At 40.4% G+C, this 23,304-nt stretch overlaps 1 protein-coding gene across 13 annotated transcripts in view; it reads left to right on the plus strand.

The window, feature by feature from the left end:
* The window catches only part of LOC116046013 (adhesion G protein-coupled receptor L2-like), an 87,481-nt gene extending 64,676 nt beyond the window's left edge, over positions 1–22,805 (plus strand). For 3 of the 13 annotated variants that reach the window (XM_036005077.1, XM_036005076.1, XM_036005075.1), the window contains exons 10-22: positions 684–867; positions 2,391–2,513; positions 3,747–3,952; positions 5,426–5,599; positions 6,871–7,080; positions 7,612–7,832; positions 8,593–8,659; positions 11,472–11,563; positions 12,804–12,972; positions 13,816–13,944; positions 15,919–16,015; positions 17,048–17,173; positions 20,787–22,805. In XM_036005077.1, the coding sequence (XP_035860970.1) occupies positions 684–867; positions 2,391–2,513; positions 3,747–3,952; positions 5,426–5,599; positions 6,871–7,080; positions 7,612–7,832; positions 8,593–8,659; positions 11,472–11,563; positions 12,804–12,972; positions 13,816–13,944; positions 15,919–16,015; positions 17,048–17,173; positions 20,787–21,649 (2,661 nt within the window). In that variant the 3' untranslated portion in view covers positions 21,650–22,805. Of the gene's footprint in view, positions 1–683; positions 868–2,390; positions 2,514–3,746; positions 3,953–5,425; positions 5,600–6,870; positions 7,081–7,611; positions 7,833–8,592; positions 8,660–11,471; positions 11,564–12,803; positions 12,973–13,815; positions 13,945–15,918; positions 16,016–17,047; positions 17,174–20,125; positions 20,180–20,786 lie in introns of all 13 variants that reach the window. The other 10 variants (XM_031294123.2, XM_036005078.1, XM_036005079.1 and 7 more) reach the window with 7 other exon arrangements.
* The last annotated feature ends 499 nt before the right edge of the window (positions 22,806–23,304 follow it).

Below are 23,304 nucleotides of genomic sequence, written 5' to 3' on the forward strand. Positions count from 1 at the left end.
GGAAACTGTTATTTTATCAACATATGATACTTGTGTGGGTTTTGTGGAATGTTTTGCTTACTTACTGCTTATCAGAAAGCAGGAAATGAAAGGATTGCCATTGAAAACAAGCAGAAATGTTCCCCCATCTTGACTCAAACTGCCACTCTGGACATGGATTTCATGACAATGCCCACTTTCCTCCAGGAGAATAGTGTCCAAGGCCATTGTGGGCAGATCATGTTAGGAAAATAAGACTATTGTTCATGGTGGTAATTGTTCTCTTGGAAAATCAAAACCAGGAATTGAGAAAGCATCATTGTATACAATTTAATCCAGTGAAGGGAAAAAACATTTGGTTTGTATTTCCTTTTCCCCTAAAGCATTTTTACATAATTCAAAAAAGAAATTGGTCCAAAAGAGACTTCCTTTGATTAGGCTTATTTTTCGTAAACAGAATATTAAACGATACATAATGCATTTTTTATCATCATTATTATTTTAGTTACCCTTGACTTTCTTGAACCCTTGTGACTTAGTCAGAGTGATCTTGATATTTCAGTGTAAGTTGTTGTTGCTGCTGTCACTGTTGGCCATGCATGTCCTTTTTATCATTTGCTGCCTGGTCCCCGCTTTTTTATTAAACTGAAGTTATGATGGGAGGAAACAGCACGCTGACATTTTACGTGTCTCCATGGATACAGGCAATTGTGGACACTGTTGACAACCTCCTGAGGCCAGAAGCTCTGAAATCATGGAAAGACATGAATTCCACGGAACAAACGCATGCCGCCACAATGCTACTGGATACCCTGGAGGAAGGGGCGTTTGTCCTTGCAGAAAACCTGATCGAGCCGGCGATCGTAAAAGTGCCCGCAGAGAATATCAGTAAGTTTCTTTCCAATAACTATAAAACAAACCAAAACTACAGGTACACGTCTGTCAGTGACAATTTATGATGCTGATGGTTATTTTTCTTTTTGTCTGTGCACCACCTCAGTAAAATTGTTTCAAACTGGTACATTTGTCTTCAGGGTAATTCTTTTTTAGCTATTCCCCAAGAAGAATATGATTTCAGAAATGGCCACATCTTGCTAATGTCACAATAAAAGATTTATCTAAAAAAAAAAGCAAATATGTCCACAAATACATATTCTCACAGGCAGATATTAGCAACATGATTGATTATCATTCATTTAAGTCACCTTGGTGCTGTGACTTGTCATATTTCTACTCATAGCTCTTTGTTGCTATGGTTATGGTCTCCTACTCACCCTTTTTGTCTTATACCTCATTGATTTTTAATCTTTTTCTTGCATAGTAAAGTCACCTCATTGAATGTGTGCTTCAAGATGAACTGTCTAGACCTCTGGGAGAAAACAAAGAAACCAATTGAATGCCATTGTTCCATTCATACAGCACTCTATCTGTTCTCTCTGAGCCTTTCCCATTAAGTGGTAGTTAGCTAAGCTGATAAGGACTAGTTGCTCCGTCTCTACCAAAAGAACTGATTATTACATTGTATAATACGCTGTATATTGGCTACTTAATCACTGCATTGAGGCAGTTGTTATGAGCTTGTCAAACTCTTGCTTATCTGCGCATTAGAGATAATATTCCAGCAGAGAAACATGAAAACAGCCATATGAAGAAACATACAACCTGACCTCCCTTGAAGGGTTGGAAAAAATGTGAAAGTGATTGTTGCTCCTAATTAGCAGTTTGTCGAAGCCAAAACGGCACCTCCAGGCGAGCAACAAGGCCAAGACGAAGGCATGGGCAGGAAGAGCAAAGAGAGAGCTTGAAACTAGACAGGGGAACAATTCCTCATCTCCGTCTGTCAGAAGCCATCTATCTGAGGAAGTGAGGCCGTTTCTGACAGGAGGGAGTGTGCTGATACGTGTGTCCTCCTGACCCTTCAGTAATTTCACACATCAAAGGGAGCACCACCCGGCAGCTGGCAAACCGGCGAGAGGGGCTGCTGGAATTTGAAAGATTTTTAGAGATTTGCTCGTCGAGCCCAGAGTTATCTGAACCCACAGGGGAGAGAAAAAGTAAAAGCTCAATGATATTTTTGATCCTATGCATATTTGACATTCATGCTGCAGTAGGCTGCATGCTTGCATTTACTCATCTTCTGTCACCACCTTTGTTGTTATTTCTTCTTTTGCTCTCGCCTAGGAGGCTTTCACAATGCTAACCAACAGCTTAGTGACATGTTTTTTTTAAGTAAATGACACTCTACGGGGCCTTGCCAATAAGATTAGATTCTGTTTCTGGTACAATGAACCTCAGGTCTTTACACATACCCTGCTGGGCCTTAGCGGTAGAGCGCCATTAAACACTATGTACCGCCAATGAGTAATACATCTCTCTATTTCTGTCTCTCTCTCATTCCCCTCATCTCTCAGTGTTGGATGTGTACGTGTTAAGCACCGACGGTCAAGTGCAAGACTTCAGGTTTCCTCAGACAAGCAAGGGTGCAGCGTCTCTTCAGCTTTCCTCCAACACGGTCAAAGTCAACAGCAAAAATGGTGAGAAAAACAGTTGCTACAAAAACATTTAATCCTGATTAATTTTCAGCTTTTGTTTTCCTTTTTGGGTTGTTTCAGCAATTGACTGGTGAGGTAAAAAATGTTTAGTTAGTTGTCTTTTGTGCAATAAAGGTGAGGGCTGTCACATCAGATATTTCTAATGGAGAAGTTTGGGAAACGCGCCTTTTCGCTTTCTTACTGAGAGTTAAATGAGAAGATCGATACCACTCTCATATCTATACGTTAATTATACAACCAAACGCGTGGGGTGATTAGCTTAGCTTAAAGACTGGAAGCAGGGGAAAACAACTAGCCTGGCTCTGTCAAAAGTTAAAATATTATGCTAATTAACATGATGTATTTTTTGTTTGCAGATTCTGTACACAAAAAGAAATGTAAAAACACAGAACAAAGTTACCAAATGTAACTGGCATACTGCGTCCAGCGCAATGCACCAGGCTCACGAAACTCAGATGAAACTGTCAAACTAGGCAGTTCTGATTGAATGAGAATCAGGATTCTGTTACTGTATTGCATATTTATGCCTCAGTGTTTAGCTTTAATTTGAGAAAGTTTGTGACCCGGCCACCATTTATTTTTCTGCTTCAAAACGTACCAAGCACCGCCTCAACTTCCATGTGTCACTCAGTGCTTTGTCGTTTCGTTGCTCTGATGGTTGTAGGTCTATTCAGAGGCCTTTGGGTCTGTGCTGTTGATAATGCCCCTTGGAAATCGAAAATGACCTGAAAGGTTCCAGACTAATACATAATTGCGAATAAGTCTGGCAATGCCAGGGTACCGCAATTGGCTACTGAGAAAAAAATGGCAGCAAGGCATCCATATCCAGGACTGCAAATTCATAATGGGCTCAATGCTGCCCCTATAGAAAAACAGCTTTTACATCTGTGGCCTTCGGCAAAAAATAGAGCAACTTGTTTATCATTTTATGGAAACAGGGGGCAGCAATGAGTTCATTAAAGGAACATTTTGGTAAAATACATTTGGGATATACACTTATTCTAAAGTTAAAAAAATATAGGAAAGTGGTATCAACCTTTGCATCTAACTCAAGAAAGTCTGTGAACGTTGTTCTCATAATAAGGAACTATTCCTTTAAGGTTTGTGCATTCATACATTGAATAAAGATGTTAATTTTCACTAAATAGATTATTTGTAATTCACTTGTTTATGCTCCCTCTGTATGTCTGATGATTGTATAATTGCCATTTGCAGGTGTGGCCAAGCTAGTATTTGTGCTCTACAAACACCTGGGTCAGTTCCTCAGCACCGAGAATGCCACACTGAGGGGAATGGGGGATCTAAACAAACGCAACCTCTCTCTCACAGTCAACTCGCACATCCTGTCAGCTTCTATCACCAAGGAGTCCAGCCGTGTGTTTGTGGCCGACCCTGTGATCTTCACACTGGAGCACCTGGATGTAAGCCTCCTCCTGAGATTCACCCAGACCACACTGTAGAGCCAGGCTGTTAAAATACTGAAACGGCTGCACAAGCTTTTGTAGTGCAGGGCAATTGCATCGCTTTGATGGATCATTGTTGTAGAAAAACTGTTGGAGTAAAGAGATGGCATCTATATATTGCCGGTGTATCATAGGTGGTGGCGAGACTACTAGATTTAGAGAAGCAAGTTGAGCTTTTTATGTGCTTGGAAACTGCCATAGCAACCCTTCTCACATTTCAACATATTAAGATTCTGTTTTATTTCTTTTTTTTTTATCTCCTTCATGTATTCAAGCAACTTTACTTGCACAAATACTAATTGGTAAAGGACACATACGCACAGTCTACACATCAGGTACATAGACATCCTGTTTCTTGCAGTTAGACAGACATGTATAAAGTACTACAGACTCATACTTGAGTAAAAGTACAAGTGCTCTATCAAAAAAGTGACTTGAGTAGAAGTTGAAGTGCTCTTTAAGCACCACACTTAAGTAGAAATACTAAAGTATTCAACATTTTTTGTACTTAAGTATTGCAAGTAGTTTATTTTAAAATGTAGTGTAGTATTGTGTTATGTAGTTATTAAAGAAAGGAATCAAAAGTTTGAATATCATATTGTTTATATTATGTCAAATGTTTAGGCAAGGCTGTAGCCAAAGGAATTAACAAATATTAAATATATAATATATTATATTAAAAATAACAAATATTAACACATACTGAAATAAAATGTACAATTATCACACTGTGCAAGTAAAATGAACATCCTCTCCAGCACAGTAATGATTAAAGCCCTAAAAAACATATCACACACTAGCTAGTAACATGTGTGATGAACAGGAAAGTTAGCAAGCTAGCAAAATACAGATAAACTAACAGCTTCACATCACAGGGTAAAACGGTTAACATTCAGTACTCATTGCAGACTGAAACAACTCAGGAATAGCTTAACAATAGCTAAATAGAAAGAGTACAAACTTACATCGTCTCTGACTTCTGAACAGGCAACCATAATGAAAAGAAACACAAAGCGATCTCTGGGATTTCTTACGTAACTAACGTAGCTGTAACTACACACACTGTAACCTACACAGTCTCCGTAGCGTGAGGAATTCACAACAGTAACGAGTAACGATGCAGCACATAAAAAATGTATCGGAGTAAAAGTATTAAACTCAACGAAAATATGTACTCAAGTAAAAGTGGAAGTAGGCGAAAAAAATAATACTCCAGTAGAGTACAGATACAGCCTTTTAGTACTTAAGTACAGTAGTGAAGTAGTTCTACTTCGTTACTATACATCTCTGCAGTTAGAGATATGAAATATACAAGGTGTGTTTGTTTACAATCAAGCATTTTGTTGCACATGTTATATATATATATATATATATATACTTACACAGTATGTTTAAGCATCTTTTTCTCTGTGCGTGTGTGTGTTTTTGTAGAAGGAGCACTACTACAATCCCAACTGTTCCTTCTGGAATTACTCAGAGCGGAGCATGATGGGATATTGGTCCACTCAGGGCTGTAAACTGCTGGAAACCAACAAGAGCCACACCACTTGCTCCTGCAGTCATTTGACCAACTTCGCCATCCTCATGGCTCATCGGGGAAATGTGGTAGGTGACCCACTCCTTGTGGTTTGCACAAGCTATTTTTGTGTCTCAGTTACCTGTTCTTCCGTCTCGCTGACAGATTTGTGCACTCACGGCAAGAACAAGAATGCCATTTCAGTGGAGATAATTAGATTATTGCTGGAGGAGAAGGTAAAGGTGGGGGAGGAGGTGGAGAAAAGGGTTGAGGGCTGTCACTTTAAAAGAGCGAGATTGTGGATCAGGATAGGAAGTGCCGTACCATCATCGGAGGTAATTATATTTTACCTATGGTCCGTGTCTAATATTCCTTCATGCGTATGTCCCTGAGAATTATGGGAAACAGTCTAACCTCAGCTTTAACTTGTGTTTCCATCCCTCTTGAAGTGGTGTAGGATCCATTTGGTCGCGAAAATGCAATTACAATCCAATTACATGATAAATAGCATATGTAGCGAGGACCTAGCCGGTAATAAATGTGGAGGATAAGTTTGTGGTTTGTTTAATACTATGTCCCATTTCATGAACTCTGTCCCTGTCATCTGTCTTAACCTCAACCTTAACCACAGCTTGAAACCAGAGCCCAGAGGCTAGGCTTACCCTCACACCAATTCCCTGCACAACACCTCAACTGCAACTCCTGCCCTCAATAAAATTACAAATATCACAGGAGGAATTGCCTCACTTTCAGGCCACCATGTCCTTGAGTGATATTTTGTATGGTCAAGTCTGCTATTTTCACATTTGCCTGGTGCCCATCTTGAAACACGCTCAGTTTTAGATCTTCGGAAACAGCGTGATTTGACCTCAAAAAGGGGAACCCACATCACACGATTGTGGTTCTTTGTGGAAGATTTTTAAGCTGATGTCGCTTTCTGCCACATGGGCCCCATAATGTGATCTAAGCATGTTCAGTTTCAGCGCGAAATCTCATCAGGTACGATCAGGATAAAGGAAAGGTTCCCTGAAGCTAATATGAGGCTTAAACAGTCTGAGTTAGTCAAGTCAAGTGGATATCTTCCAAATATATTGTCTACTTATTACTATCCTTCCACTGCAGCTCAACAGGGAAACACACAGAGGGATTTTGTGCCAAAAAGACTAAAATATTGTAAAAATATTTATACGTCTCACATAAACTGTGTTTTTTTGTCCCCCATCTCTTCCATTGAAAGTGCCTTAGGATGGGTTTTTTTAAATGCCCAATATGAACAGGAGGAATGATCACATCGAGCAAAATTTGCTTTAATGTCCATATAGGAATGTGGCTATTTCAGACAATGTCTGTTTCTCTCTAGGGGGAGGGGAGCGTCCACGACCTTCTTCTCACCGTTATCACACGGATGGGTATCGCCGTGTCTCTCGTCTGCCTGGCCATCAGCCTCTTCACCTTCTGCTTCTTCAGAGGTCTGCAAAGCGACCGCAATACCATTCACAAAAACCTCTGCCTCAACCTCTTCATCGGCGAACTCATCTACCTCGTGGGCATCAACATGACAGAACCAAAGGTACCGTGGAAATTGTACTGCAGAGGGTTTTAACCTTTATACTGCTGATGGATGGCCTCATCTGCTGTGGTTAACCTTTAAATACTTCGATGTATCCTTCAATTTTCCTTTAACTGGCTGCACAGTTAGCAAAAAATCAAAATTAGATTAAAATACCTAATAAATATTCTGTATCTGCTACAGTTTTTTTTAACGTTAACATTTTTACCATATATGCATTTTCACATATACTGTAATCTCATTCCTGAATTGTTGGGGAAATTAATGATGCAATAAATATGTTTAAAAAATGTCATTTTATCACCTATTAAAGGTGTTATGGCAATCATGATTGCAGTTGCCTTTTTACACATCCAGCAGACACAAAGCAACGTTAGCATTCATTTGGAGCAGTGTTTCTGTCTACCTGATGATAATGATAATATTATTATTATTATTATTATTATTATTATTATTATTAATTAAACAACCCCAAACTATGCATAGGAACAACCCTTACCTTCATAATGTTTGCATGTGTCTTCCTGTCAGCTGGTGTGCTCCATCATTGCCGGCGTTCTCCACTTCTGCTTCCTGGCTGCGTTCGCCTGGATGTGTCTGGAGGGCGTGCAGCTGTACCTCATGCTGGTTGAGGTTTTCGAGAGCGAGTTCTCACGCAGGAAGTACTACTACGTTTCCGGGTACCTTATTCCGGCAGTGGTTGTGGGCATCTCAGCAGCCATCGACTACAGAAGCTACGGCACACAGCGGGCGTAAGTGTGACATCTTTGTAGAGATTCTTCTTTTGTGGGATAAAAATGAGGAGCATTAGGCATCCCTTCTCTCCATCAGCATGCATGTATGTGCTAATGATAGTAATATCACAAAGAGTAGTCCACCTCTGCCCCTGGTAAATTTAAACCCTGTCACTGAAATTTCAAGAGGCTGTGAGCAAAGCTGCAGCATTAATGAATGCGCTGGCTAGCTGCACTGACCTGCTGGGTTTTTATTCTTTGCATGTAGATAATTGCCGCCCTTGTCAGTTCGAAGTTTATACAGTTATCCGCTGGTCTTCATCCAAGCAGCAAGCTTTATGCTTTGTAAAACTGCAGTCCTCTAATTTATGGAATTTAAGTCAATGCTTTTTTCAAACTCCATTTTATTGCTGTAGTTTTCACTTCATTTCTGTTTCCTGGTGATAAACGCAGACCGAGGTGCAATTCATTCTTAAACTGTCTACAATACATTGTTTACTGTTCAGAGTCTAAGGTATACACAGTCAGACATCCCACATTTGTAGACTGTGAAGTCATGAGTCCAATAACCGCTGCTTTTTAGACTGCAGCTTCTCATGGCACGGGGCCAGCGCTCCCTCATGGTCGGGTTTTCTTCTCTGTGGTCAGGAGTCTCTATTCTGTTGCTGTGGCGTATTATCATCCAGCCAGCCCTGCTGGGCCCTGATCGATGTGACACAACTTTGTTTTGGCAATGAGATGATTTAATGAGCTGCATATCATCTTTTGCACCCTGTAGGTGCTGGCTGAGGGTTGATAACCATTTCATCTGGAGCTTCATTGGACCTGTAACCTTCATAATTGTGGTAAGTTGTAATGTTGTGCACGTGTGTGATAACTTTTTTTGTTTTCTTCAAAGAAACTCTTTATAGAAAACAGTTTATGGATTTTCTCTCACTCTGAACTGGCAGCCTCTTAGCTCTGCTTTCTCAGATCAATTTGCATGAAAGGAAAGTGGTCCCATTATAGCTGACATGAGGACATCAGTGTCCACTCAGCTATGAAATCCTCTGAAATCAGAATTGGTGTACAGACACAGCTTAAAGCTGTTTGGTCCTTTCTGTACATCTAGAGAATACTCCCCTCTCGCAATCAGGAGGAGAAATCATCTCAGGCATGAAGGTCATTTGCTGTGATGGTGGTGGGGGGGTGAACATGAAGTAATGAGTGGGTGGGCCAGACAACCATTACCACAGCTCATAGCCCTGCTGAGGATCATGACACGTCCCCAGCCAATCCCAGCACGCGGACATCTCCATCTTCACCTTTTAATATTTTATGTGGTGCACTGGGTGTTCTCAATGCACACTCACAACACATACATACATGCGGGAATGCATGCACACAGCCCTGAACAAACACTCACTGCGTTTCCATATTGGTGTATATGGCAACACACATGTAAATCTGTCCATAGACTGTAAATACATGCAGAAACTGGGATAAATGCTGCGTCGGCAGCGCTGGTTTTTTGTGCTGTATTTGGCAGAGAAGTGAGAGACCTACATATTGTGGTGGATGGCCCCTTGAAGACCAGGCATGAGGCGGGAGTCCATATGTAGTTTGCCTCAGTTTTCTGCAGAGTGCCTCCCTGCCTGTCCGTCCGTCTGTCTCATTGGATCTGTGTCATCACTTGCGGCTGTGTTAAATGCGTCTCAAGCCACTCGACTCATACGGACGTAAATCGGCCCAAGTGGCTGAGAGACAAAACTCGGCATTACTCTAAGCTGTGATCTAAAAGCCTCTTTCTGTCTTCTTAGCCACTCCTTTTTCTTCCATCTTTCCCTTGCCGTTGTTAGTTTCCATCTGCTTTCCACTCACACTCTTATTTGTTTCCATTAAAAGACATTTTTTTTTCTGTTGCCTTGCAGTGTTTCAAAATGCATCCATATGGGGTAATAATCAGGATCCTTTTGCTTATTTGTGAATGAAGAATTTAAAAGGAAGTATTTGATCAACTGAGACTACATGGAGACCATTACACTTTGTTTTCTTGCCAACTCATACTTTTGTTGTATATTTTCCTTCATGTACAGTCAATTGGCCACGCTTTCAAAATGCACGCTCAGAGCAGATACGGGATAGAAGTTTTTAATAACATAAAAATCTGGACGTATACTTGTTTTTCATTTCAAAGGTTTAATATGGTATCAGGGCAAACTGAAGCACATCTCTTCCCTTTCCTTCGGTGGCGACAGGCCCTCTGGTGCTTAAAAGAGACATCCTGAAAGAATGTAAACCTCTCTGGGTGTACTATGTGGCTTGAATCACTTAAATGTGTTTCCTGGCTTCAGTAAAACTTGTTTCTAATATGGCACTGAGCTCCGTTCTTTCCTTTCTGTATTTTCTGGGGGTTTTGTCCACAGTACATCAGGTCTGTTTGGCCTCCATCTTGTATACTATGAGGATTTGCACTTTGGGATAGACTGTAATGTCAAACAAGATAAGAAACTTTCAATGCAGCTAATGTTGAAGGCCAAAGCTGTATGAAGTAGGCCAAAGAAGTTAACCTCTCTATGTTGTTTTTCTCTTTTTGGAAGTCGGTGTACTTGTAAGATCTGCACCAAGGCAATACATTTTTATATTCCTCCCGGTAAAGGTATGCTGGTATTGAAGCTCACTATAGAGTCTGTAGATTAATCAATATTTTTAGTCAATAAAACATAACCACAGGTGGTAGCAACAAGTGGTGGAATGTAACCAAGTACATTTACACGAGTGCTGTAGGTACACGAGGTACCATTTTCTACTACTCCACTACATTTCAGAGGGGAAATATTGTACATATTGTACATTGTACAAATTAAAAACACATGAAGATCTTATAGAATATGATCATGTTATTGATTGAACTACCCAACATTCTGTACAAGTAGAGCCGAAATGACTTAATCAATTAGTCAATGAATCGATTAATTGATTAGTTTATTGATAGATTTCATTATAGTTTAAGGCATTTTTCATGCAGAAATTCCAGACATTTCATAGAACCTGATTCTCAAATGTGAATACTTGCTGATTTTCCTTTCAATTATTTAAATAATTAATTTAAAAACATATACACGTTTGAGGTTTGAGGGAGACTGGGCTTTTCAGAAGGTGGCTTAAAGAGACAGGCACTAAAACGGAGCATTTCTGATAGACACGTTTATATTTAGACAGACAGTATGAGAAAAATAATGTGATTTTTGAACATTAAAGCATGTAAACATGTTCTCATAGAAACGTATGAATCTGAAAATGAGCATGTCTCCTTTAAATAAAATGATTAGAAATGAGCTCTACCTCAACCAAACTACACCAGTAAAATGTTGCTTACCCATTAATGAATGAATGATAATAATGTAATGATATAATATATAATAGTATGACAGTCACATGAGACATTTTTCTACATTGAGTTTTATTTAATTTCTCTTAATACTTCGCATTTTCTTGATTATACTTTCGCATTTAAATGCTGGACTTTTACTTGTAATGGAGTATTTATTCAGTGTGGAATTAGTACTTTTACTTAAGTAAAGAATCTGAGTACTTCCTCCACCCGCTGTCAGCAACAGGAATTGGATGCCTTTCTAAGTGCAGGCTGTTAACTCTGATATGCATCTGTTTTGACAGGTCAATGTCATCTTCCTGGTGGTGACGATGTTCAAGATGGTGAAGCACTCCACCTCCATGAAACCCGACTCGTCCAGGCTGGGGGGTATCAGGTGAGGGGTGTCACTCTGGGAGATTAGGTGGCCGCACTGTGGTTTGCTTGCTCTGAGACTGTGTGGGTGTGTTTAGTAGGGGGTGGGGGTAATATGCACCATTACGTCTTTTGCTTCCCTCCTGGAATTGTAAAATCCTCATTTGACCAAGACATTTATTTGATTTCCTCTTCTCCTAACCCCGACAGGACCAATATTTATCCCGTTTAGATTTGATTTCTCTCCGTATACGTATTTTATGATTTCACTATTTGAACTACGCAGCGTTGCATTGCCTTTTTTACTTCTTCACAACTGCATTTGTGACCTTTTGGTATTTTTTTGCTTCTATGCTTGTATAGTTTACAGGCTTTCTTGGAAGACGGCTTTAACCACATGCCTCGTAGATTTTTAGATGGTAAAAATGGAAAAAAGCCCCCTCCCTCATCTTTCCGCTTCAAGTGGGCTGCATTTGCTCGCTAAAAAGACAGGTCCTCTGTCCATTTCTGTGTCTGGATTCTTATTCAACAATGTGTTTGAGGGCAGGCCAAAATATATTATGTGGGATTTTTAGGCAGACATTCTGTTTCTGGTGCAAAACAAGGCATTGAATTGGCTTTCTGGTTGTTGTTTTTTAGCACACAGAAAGCCCACATTTGTGGATGCTGGATTTCACACATTATCTTAAAAAGTCAAAACTCATTTACTGACATAAATGAGAGTCTACCTCAAATCTGCTATGTATTTAGTTTCTGTGTCAAATGGCAACTCGTGAAAAAAAGGTGAAATAATTGGTTGCTCTTTGTGTGATTAATAAGAAAAAAAATTGACACTTGTTTAAAAAGCAAGTCTAATCAGCCATCACTCTCATTTTTCTGTGGATCCTCTCTCAGTGACAAGCTGTTGTCCCATTTCTTCCCTCCTCACCGTGGCTCACTTCTCTCTTGTGAATCAATAACGAATAGCCATCGTCATTGAAACTGACTGTGAAGTTATCTTATTTCCTCTAGGCTTTCCTGGAAGCCTCCAGGGAAAAACCTGCTGTGTTTGCAGTCTCTTTAGCCAACCACTCCAAGGAAGACCAAGGAAACATTTTTTGACTCAGTGTCAAATACAGAATGCACATTCATCCTAAAACCAAAATATTTTTTTTAACAAGCTGCTGTCCTGGAGCATAGAAACATCAAACCATGCAAAGATAAAATCGACTGTAACTTTGTTAGTTTCACTAGTTAATATCACTCTTCTTTCTCTTTCGCAGGTCGTGGGTGTTGGGAGCGTTTGCCCTACTTTGTCTGATGGGGCTCACATGGTCCTTTGGCTTGTTCTTCCTCAATGAATCGTCCATTGTTATGGCTTACCTCTTCACCATCTTCAACACTCTGCAAGGGATGTTCATCTTCATCTTTCACTGCCTCCTCCAGAAAAAGGTAAGATTTCGTCCTGCGCCACACATTATTAGTTGTTTAATTGAACAACAGATTTTAAATGAAGAATTAATCAACAAGTTGTTCATTAAGCAAAATGCAAAAACAAATAGCTTCTTCCAGCTTCTTAAATGTCACACACCTGAGAAATTTACAATTTTCTCAAATTTTATTGATTAAACAATTAATAAATTAATAATTAAAAAAAAGATTGATCTACAGTGTAATGGGGCCGATAAATCAATTAGTCAATAGACAGAAAATTATTCAGCATCTATTTTCGTATTTAAATTAATCACTGAAGCCACACACTTTCTGCATTTCTTTGCCTTTTAGTAAATTGAGGTTTTGGGGTTTTAGATGTTTTGGTTTAACAAAACAAGACATTTGAAGATATCACATAACATTTGGCTAAGGATCTTTTTTTTTTTTTTTTTTTTTTTTTTTTACATTTTACAGACAAAACAATTAATCGATTCAAAGAAATCGTGAAAGACAAAATAATCTGTAGATTAATTGATAATGAAAACTATCATTAGTTGCAGCCTTACTATCATAACATTCTATAATGGCACTGCCAAGAATTTCCTATTTCTTTCCAAATCTATCTGTAATTAATTATACTGCAACATTTTGAAATTTTACATGAGGCATTTCACGATATTTTATACATTTTTACTTGGCAAAACTAACATCACAGTGCTTCCTCTCTACAACATTTCAACATGTTATCATAGTTATCCCTTTTGGCATTTAAACAGCTGTCAGCTGGATGGCATTTGATAAAGATTTGTTGGGGGGGGTGCCTGTGTGCTCAGTGGGTCCTGATCTTTTGTTCATCTGCAGGTCCGCAAAGAGTACAGCAAATGTTTCCGTCAGTCCCAGTGCTGCGGCACGCTGCCGCCTGAGGGCCCCCACAGTGCAGCCAAAACAGCCACGTCTCGATCCACGGCCCGCTACTCATCTGCAACACAGGTATGTGTGTACCCCGCCGGGAATCCAATATATTGGGGTTTAGGATTTTCAAAAATTATGTGTGAAAAGGTTTGGATGTAATAATTATTATTAATTCCAGCAGCCCCCTCACTCTGAAATCTCCCCATTTGTGAATGTATAGGTCCTGAGCATGTGTATGTGTATTTCAAGCCTGTGTGTAATGTGTGTTCTAACAACAGAGTGAACATTTTTTTTAATTTCCCTTGAGGGATTAATAAGTATGTTTAAAAAAAGAAAAAAACTGATCTAATGTAGCTTCTTCTTCTGTGCCATAGAGCTTCGTTATTGTTCAAAAACGTTTCTTCATTATCATCTGCACTGTAGTTTATTTTGAGTCTATCCCATTTATACAAAATTGGTGTCAAAACACTCACTAGAGCACCAGATGTGTATTACTTTGCAGCGGAAAATAGTCCCCAATTAATGCACCATTTACTCCTACTTTAGTAATGTTTGTTAAAAACTACAGTGCCCAGATGTTTTAGGAAATGACTGAACATTGAGAATGAGTATATATTCATGACCCGTCTTTAAAGATTTGTCCTTAGAAACAAATGGCCTTGTGGCTGAGAGCCACAGAGAGCTGGGGGAAGCTGGAGAGTATTAATAAATAAGAAACCAACACGTTGGTTTTGGTCTTTGCACAGGATTTGTTGACAGTAAGAAAAGTATAGGATGTCAGCCTTACCCTTTAGTAAAGACTCAAAACAACACACTCTGCTCCGCCTAGGTTACAAAATGAAAATAAATATATTCATTAAGTGCCTTTTTATTGGGCATCAACCTCATGCTTACGCACGTATTGTCAAATTTCTTTGATGTGAAGCGCAAATAAACGCTTCAGGTTGCGGCTACGCTTGTGAGACGCGAGCCTGCACGAAGACAGCTGCATAGATAAAAATGAGAGCATATTTTAGAAGCGTTTTTGATGTCCGTCACTCGCCTGTCTCATCCTTCCATTTTATTAAATTCACACAACACCCCGCAGCGTGTTTTTGTACCGTTTACCTATATTTTAGTCGCGTTTAGTGAAGTGTAATCTGCATAGACAACTGTTTAAATTACACAATAATCCCGCTGTATATGTGATTTGATCTTATTAACCAGATCTACATTGATTGATGAAGACTCCCAGTCTGTCTCTGTGAGTCTGATTCACTACAGGCAGATTCCCCTCACTCGCTATGGTGGGCTGGGAAATAAAATCAATGAATCAATACAAACACTATTGATTTCTTCCCATGCAGCCAACATGAAAACTAATTTGGTCGAGTACATTACTGCTGTCAGTCAGCCTGGCGAAGGCAGGTTAGCCAGCCACTGTTCACTCAGCTCCAGGAGCTGCTGCTGACAGACGGCTGATATCCTTGCGGTCGAGACACCGAGCAACTGAAAGATTTTTCCTCTAGAAGCCCTCGAACATAGGATGGAAGACAGTCAATAATGATAACTAAATGCACACCTGTAGCTTTCACTAGCAAAAAAAATATGGAATCCAAAAAACGAAAAGAAATGCGGAAGCATCACATGAGCGCGGTGTTGTTGTGATGCGGTTATCGTCACAGCCCTACACAGATCTCTAATCTCTTCTATTGTGACTTTGTCAGATCTATTTTAAGAGCACTTTTTGGAATTTGTTGCCGGCTTCTGCTCAAACTATCCTAAAAAAAACAACAGCTGCTCTGGGCCGATCTCTCAAATTACAAGCTGTAAGAACCTTGGAGTATCCATTTTTGGTATTGGTTGGACCAATAGCACGTGCAGGTCTTTGTTTTACCTTAGCAAGACGTGTTGATGTCATCAAGCAGGGGGTTAGTTGAATCTTGACTCTTCTTGTATACAAGTGTAGGGTCACAAAACCCACGTAGCTACTCAATCCTCAGGGCCAGACGTCTTGAATAACAGCAGCACCATGTTGAGTCTTGATCAATGGCTGCTTTTCTCTCTACCCAGAGCCGCATCAGGCGGATGTGGAACGACACTGTGAGGAAGCAGTCGGAGTCCTCCTTCATCTCAGGAGACATAAACAGCACCTCCACCCTCAACCAGGGTAAGCAACCGTTTCTTCCGCCGCCACTAGAAGAGACACATACGACGTTCTATTTGTGATGAAGCTCTGAATTCACAATAAACACTTCAATGGATGCAGCTTACATGGCTCTGTGGCAGCTGGGAAAGATAAGACCCGATTTTATGTTGCATTTCTCTTAGTGTTAAGCAAAAAAAAAAAAATGCTGCCTGTGTACAAAAGTTCACAGCATTTCTCCTGCACTTTCCTGCTCACTGGGATCACGTATAAGGCGAGGAACAGAGATTGAAGAGGTGTGATATTTAGTGTGGAACAAAATGTTGCTTATGAGGACTTGAGTTGAAATCCCAGCAACTCTGTTCGCCAGCCTCCCTAACTCGTTTTCACCTCAGAGTGATTGTCAGGATGAAAATAGAGGAGATGAGCAAAGTCAGGCTGAGGTCAGAGCAGGTTTTGGGAGTGATCCCAGCATCTCAGGCTGCACACTGTGCCAGCGCAGATTTGGCTGTAGTCATGAGTTAGTTTCATTTTTTTCTAAAAAAACAACAAACCATGCCAGCGCAAAGTTTCTCAGGGCTCCAACCAAATGACTGAGGATAGTTATTACATTCTTGAGATTAACACAAGCATGCTCAGGATGATAGGGATACTGTATTATTCATGGAAGGCCAGTTAGACATGGTTTGTCTAGTGTCTCGACTGGATGAGTTTGTTTAGATGGATTTGTTTCACGTAAACACTGGAGTTGATTGTGTTGCTATGCTTTGGTCAACACTTGTCGTGATAATATTGTTTGTCAGTTACATCAGCTGACTGTTTGGATATTGTCTTGCTTTGACCAATTTTTCTATGGCAGCTTTGTGTCCATAATAGAAGGCAGACGGATCATTGGTCATAAATCTTTCGCGGTGTCAGATTTTGGACAGTATATGTCAGTGTTTGTTTATGTCGACAGCTACCCAGCACACAACCACAGACCATGAAGTACAGTATCTCAAGCTCTTTTTCCTCAACTGTTTTGTTTCCTCTCTCTCTCTCTTCCTGTTATTTCAGGGATGACTGGCAACTACCTCCTAACTAACCCTCTCCTTCGAACCCACGACACTAACCCTTATAACAACCTGCTGGCAGAAACAGTGGTGTGCAACACCCCCTCTCCACCGGCCTTTCACTCCCCAGGTGCACATCCACCCTCCACTTTTATTCTTACATTGATTTGTGTGTGTGTGTGTGTGTGTGTGTGTGTGTGTGTGTGTGTGTGTGTGTGTGTGTGTGTGTGTGTGTGTGTGTGTGTTTTTAAGGTAAAAGTTTGGAACAGTTTGGAAAATACACTTATTTGCTTTCTCGGGGAGAGTAAGATGAGACGATCAATACCACACGTCTGTTAAATACTGTACAAGGCTACAGCCAGATAGCTTAGCTTAGCATAAAGACTAGACAGCTAGCCTGGCTCTGTCCAAAGGTAAAAAAATGTGCCTGCCAGCACCACAATAATTAACACATTATATCTTCTTGTTTAATGCATACAAAAACAAGAATTTTCCATTTTACGTAGGGGGTTATATGCTGGACTATTTCTTGGCTCTGAGCAGTTGCTTGGCAACCAACAGAAACTCAAGGACATTACTGGTCATGGCCAAGAAATAGTCCAGCACATAATCCCCTGTAAAATGGCGAATTATCATTTTTACACTTCATTTTCTTGTACAGATTAAATAAACAAGATATAACGTGTTTCTTAGTGGCCAGGTGTTTCCCCCTGTTTCCAGTCTTTGTGCTAAACTAAGCTAACCGGCGGCTGGCTGTTGCTTCATAGTAAACAGACAGATATGAAAGTGGTCTAAATCTTCTCATTTAACTCTCACTTTTAAGTGTGTTAGATGTATTAAATACATGAAAAATCTCAAGGTTATGGCTCTGACACAGCATGCATTATGCTGAGAGTAATTTTCTCTAGATTTACGATTTTTTTCTTCTTCATTCACACCTCTGTATTTCCACTAGGTCTTATCTAAGCTAGTTTCTCCTTTCTAAACACAGAATGAGATAAACCTACGTCAATGCTATCTTATCTCTTCTACTGAGCAGTCATATGAGAATTCCTCTCTGTTGAATATGAGCTTTACACGTCGGTCCGGATCATTTATGCTGTTTCCTTTAGTTCATGGATGATATCTTTACAACATGTTTAAATTGTCTTTAGCTTACTGCCAATAAGATCCATTTAAATCACGTCAGTGCTTATGCTGACCTAGTTCACTAGCAGAGCAAAAGAAACCCAATCACAGAAGAAGAAAAAAAACAAGCTCATGATGCAATGCGGGCAGAGTCATAGCCCTCAGATATTCCCAGGCATTTGATGATAAAAGAGAATTTACAAAAACAGCAGTATGGCAAAAGTGTGTAAGGAGAGGATATGCAGTAATGTATAGCTTTAACCCACTGCGGTCTTCACGGTCTTGTTTTGTGCTGCGAGCTCGCTTACAGCACAATGGGAGCACTTCACACTCAGAGATAATGAAGCAGGGTTGGGACCAAACAATGTCTGCAAAGAAAATCAAAGACTTCTTTTTTTCTGTCTGTGAGCTCAGCAGCAGGCGAGCGGCTCAGATGCAGAAGTCAGTGTGTGTGCTCAGACAGCTTGTGCTTTATTGCCCTAACATGTTTACCTGCGTAATCATTGTACTAATTACATGTTAACATTGGAGTATCAGAGACAGATAAAAGAAAAGTGGTGATATTTAATTAGCACGTAATATGAAATGTCAGCATAAATACCTCCTTTACCTACAGAAATACTTATTCTCCCCACGAGACAAGCCACTGTGGAAGCAGTGACAACCAGGAAAAAAAAGTAAAGATTTAACATATGGAAACTAGTTTGAGGATAGCAGGCAACAGCATGACACACAAATGTCAAAAACTGGTGTGAAGATCACCAACCAAGTATGAAATAAGCACAGAGAGACTCTGTCAAGTTTAACATGAGCTTTTTTTTAAATGTTGCCTGCTATAGTCATTACATTTAGCTCCTGGAAAAGGATGAGCGTGTCTTCTATTGTAAGTGTATTAATACTAAGTAATGCTCTGCAGATGTTCATGTGATGCAGTAAAATCGGTAAGGAGAACATCTTGGATGAATCTCTGCTGGAACGCTTCCCAGAGTGCAGCTGTCGCCGCGTCCAGTTGAATTCTGTTCACATCATTTCCCCCCTCTCCCGGTAGACAGTACCTGTCTGTAATAACTGCCAGCGCATAAACAAATGCAAATTTGGAAGTAGAGTCTATTCAGAGAGGTGTCTAATAATCTCTCCCCCCCACTCTCCTTTTTTTGCCCTTTTGCTCTCTGGGCTCTTTTCACACTTTTTAGAAATGACTTTGATGTTGTTTTTGGAGCTTTTTTCCTACGTTGTTATCATGCGTTTTCTGACAAGTTCATTTGAAACGAAAATACTACAGTTTCCTCATGTTTTTTTTCTGCCTGTGACTGACAACATCCCCCTCACGCTACAAAATGTCAGCCTTTTACTTACAGGCTCATAGTGTACCCAGTAAATGAAATCATCATATCAAATCAAAACAAGATCCCTTAACTGTCATCCTGCTGCTTGAGCTTAGACATCGGGCTGCACAAAATTAGAGTACTCCACTGTGTGTGTGTGTGTGTGTGTGTGTGTGTGTGTGTGTGTGTGTGTGTGTGTGTGTGTGTGTTTGTGTTTTGTTGACATAAAATGTATGTACACTTTAAAAAGGGAAAACTAATGGGCATTCAGAAAGAAATATTTTCATTAGGAAATGTTCCTTCTTTTACTGTAGACTTTTTTTTCTAAAAACACCTTGCTTGCTGCCCTTTCACCTGCTGAGTCCAGGATTCAGTTGTCCTTGATTTAGTCCTTTAGCTCTCTCCAACTGTTAAACACAGACCATTGCTGTCATTCTCCATCCACCTACAGTAATTTGAACAATGCATCACATGGGCTAAATTATAATTAATAGCAAGGACACAAAGAGTTGGATTGACTGAATCCAGGCTGGATGTTACAAGCTTTCCACTTTGGTCTTATTTCAGTGATTTTGTTGTTTCTGCTGCAATTGAAAAAAAGCATCTCTTTTACTTTTTTTGCACATCAGCTGTTCTTAGGCCAGATAGCCTGAGCAGACACACTTGATGTGAGTGTTGGCAAAGTGAGTCATTGCACCGTGCCTGTCTGTCGTGGTGTGTGGGGGTTGTTGCTGTGCTTGTGGGGCCCGAGTGCAGAGAGGTGGCTGGCCATCTGTGTTTGACATTACTCTTTTGTCTTGCCTTCTTTTAACAGGTGGAATGTTTTATCCATTGTTAATGTCGCAACACTTTCTCATCAGCTTGTATTAATTTATTTATTTTACTCTCATCCTATCTTGTTGCTTTTTGTATGCTGCTGTGTTGTTACCTGGTCATCAGCTACTTTATAGCGTGTTGCTGTTCTATATTTTTAAGTTTCAACTTTCAAGTCATCTTTTGTTCTCATTTCTCCAATATTGTTCAGGATAATCTCTAAGATTGGCTTTGATGATATTCAGCCATAATGAGGATGGACATAGTGGGGAGCTGATTGGGGTTTCCTTTGAATTTTAAAACTTTTTGTATTTGCATTAAATTAAAATTAACCCAGAGATCAAAGAGCACAAGAGTGAAGTGTCCTGAGCAGTATCAAGTTGTATGTGGATGGTGTAGTGGACGCTGTATTCTTCTACACAAAAGGCAAAAAAAAAAAATCATAATCTCACGCACTCTTTTTGCCTTTCCTTGCAGGACAGCACTCTCTGAGCAACAGCAGGGACATCACTGCCATGGACACCCTCCCCCTCAATGGCAATTTCAACAACAGCTACTCCCTGCGAGACGACGACTATGAGACTGTAGGCGTTAGAGCCCCGGGTGACCTAGGGGGCCTCAACCTGGATGATGTCGCCTTTGAGAAGATGATCATATCTGAGATTGTCCACAATAACCTAAGGCCCCGCGTCGGACCCAAAGGTCGCGACGCCCCGAGGGAGCACGACAGAGCCTTGCCTCCGCAGACCAGAGTGACAGTGGACCGCGGTGGGGGTGGGAGCGGCAGCGAGGATGACGCCATCGTGGCGGATCACGCCGAGGCCTCATCCCCCCAGAGAGGAAGTGGAAGAGGAGGCCACGCCACCTTGGAGCTGCTCTTGCACCCCCACCACAAGGAGGCGCTGGAGGCCCCCCTCCTGCCCCAGAGGACTCACTCCCTGCTCTACAGCGCCCAGAAGGCCCCCAGGCGCCTGGAGCAGCAGGGCGGCCATGGCTCTGAGACTGTTACTGCAGTGGAGGACATGGGCTCCCATTCACCCAACAATAATAGAGACTCCCTTTATACCAGCATGCCAAACTTGAGAGACTCACCCTCGCCCCCAGCTTCGCCATACCCCCAAGAGGAGGAGGAGGAGCTCTCCCCCTCAACTCGAAGCGAGAGCGAGGACGCGTATCATAAAAGCATGCCTGAGCTCGGCGATGCGCCGCCGCCCCTGTCCTACTACCACATAAACCGAGGCACCAGCGACGGATGCATCCTCCCACCCAACAATGAAGACAGCGCACAGGAAGGAGAGGCACCCAGCGACGGACAAATGCAGCTTATTACCAGCCTCTGAGCCGGCCCTCTTTGTTTGCACAGGTTTTAACAGATGGGTACTTTCAGTTGATGTCAAGAGAGCCGGCAAGTCTGGCTGCACACTCCACATGCCCTTCCTGTTAGGACAGGAAGTGAAATGTTGTTGGGTGGGAAAAGGAATGAAGAAATGACTTTTGCACACAAATCCCATTAACACACAAAACACATCCATCCTAAGCCAGACAAATGTGGACTGTGAAAGCTCTGCAGTTGGACTAAAGAGGTGCAGAGAATAACACACAGGCCGCTGTGTCAGAAACAAGTCTGGCATTTCCATTGTACTGTGCTGTTGAAGAATAAGGGATGAAAAATACTCCAAGCAAAGAACTATGAAACTCCTGACATATTCTTTGGGGGCCTTTGCAGAACCAGGGTCTTTTTAGTCATGAAGTACAGAACAAGAACTAGTGTGGCTCCACTACACAGTCAGGACTGTAAAGTAAAGAAACCACTAATTCAGACTCAGGCCTTATATTTTCTCTATTGCACATTTAACTGTTGTTAAAGTAACAGCTAAAGAAAATATATTTTGCTGTACCACTAGTGTAAAAAGTAAAAAAAAAGTAAGAAAAAAAAGAAGAAAAGAAACGGCAACCATTCAGTAGTTAAGCCCTTTCAATGTTAATAAGATTCTTCAGACAAGTTTAATCAAAATGGTGGAAATGTGCTTTTTCCTCTCACAATTGACTTGTTGTAGTATGTTTGAATATGAAAAAAAAGTTTTGAGAGATATCAGTCCATATGAAATCATGCTCACATCTCTGCTTGTGAAGTGCTTTTGCTTTCATGAATGATGAGTTTTTGCCAGTAGTATATTCCTTAACACCAGGCCATGCACAGATTTGGAGTGAATTCGAAACTTGTGTAATTTATTTTACTTGAAAGAAATTGTCAGGTTTAAAGACTTATGTGTGCGTCAATGCGATATTGCAGTTTGTGCGGACATATTTCATCCTTTGACACTAATTAATTTATTAACTGAACTATACAGAAAAAAAAAACATGGTTGGAAAGTGTGAAACGTTGTTGCAGCACTGATTAGGTTCATTTTATTTCTTTTGTAAGAGCCCATCATCAGCTGATATTTAATTCAACTCCTGTTTGATATCAAATAAATGTGAAATTTTTTCTTGTTCGCAGATGTCTGGCTGCTTATTCACATTTTGCATAAAGATCTGCTATGATCTAAACATGTGGGGAAATGGCGATAATGAATGTTTTTGTTAGAGTCAACAAAATCTCATAAAAAGACCAAAACTAACAATGTGTTTGTCTGTCCCGACTTTCCCCAAACTCACCCGTTCCTAATGAATACGTTGATCTTTAAAAACTGGCCACCAATACATACTTACATTAAAAAAAAACATTTATTTTCTCAACAGTTTGTTTTTTCGCAAACTTTACACAAACAGGAATAGTGTTTTTGTTGGGGAATATTTTTAGCTGCGCTAGTGAGGATTTACAGCAGCAGGATAAAATCAAAATAAACTACATGTTTATTGTAATGAAGGAAAATATCACACCATGTAATACTGCACAACACTTAATTTCTAATAACTTCCATCACTGCTACAAAAACAAAATGCCTCTTAATCATTGCTTAAGTCAAGGCGGTCAAATGTCAAAGGAACTGTC

The sequence above is a fragment of the Sander lucioperca genome, chromosome 9 (genome assembly GCF_008315115.2).
Source record: "Sander lucioperca isolate FBNREF2018 chromosome 9, SLUC_FBN_1.2, whole genome shotgun sequence".
Taxonomy (NCBI): domain Eukaryota; kingdom Metazoa; phylum Chordata; class Actinopteri; order Perciformes; family Percidae; genus Sander; species Sander lucioperca.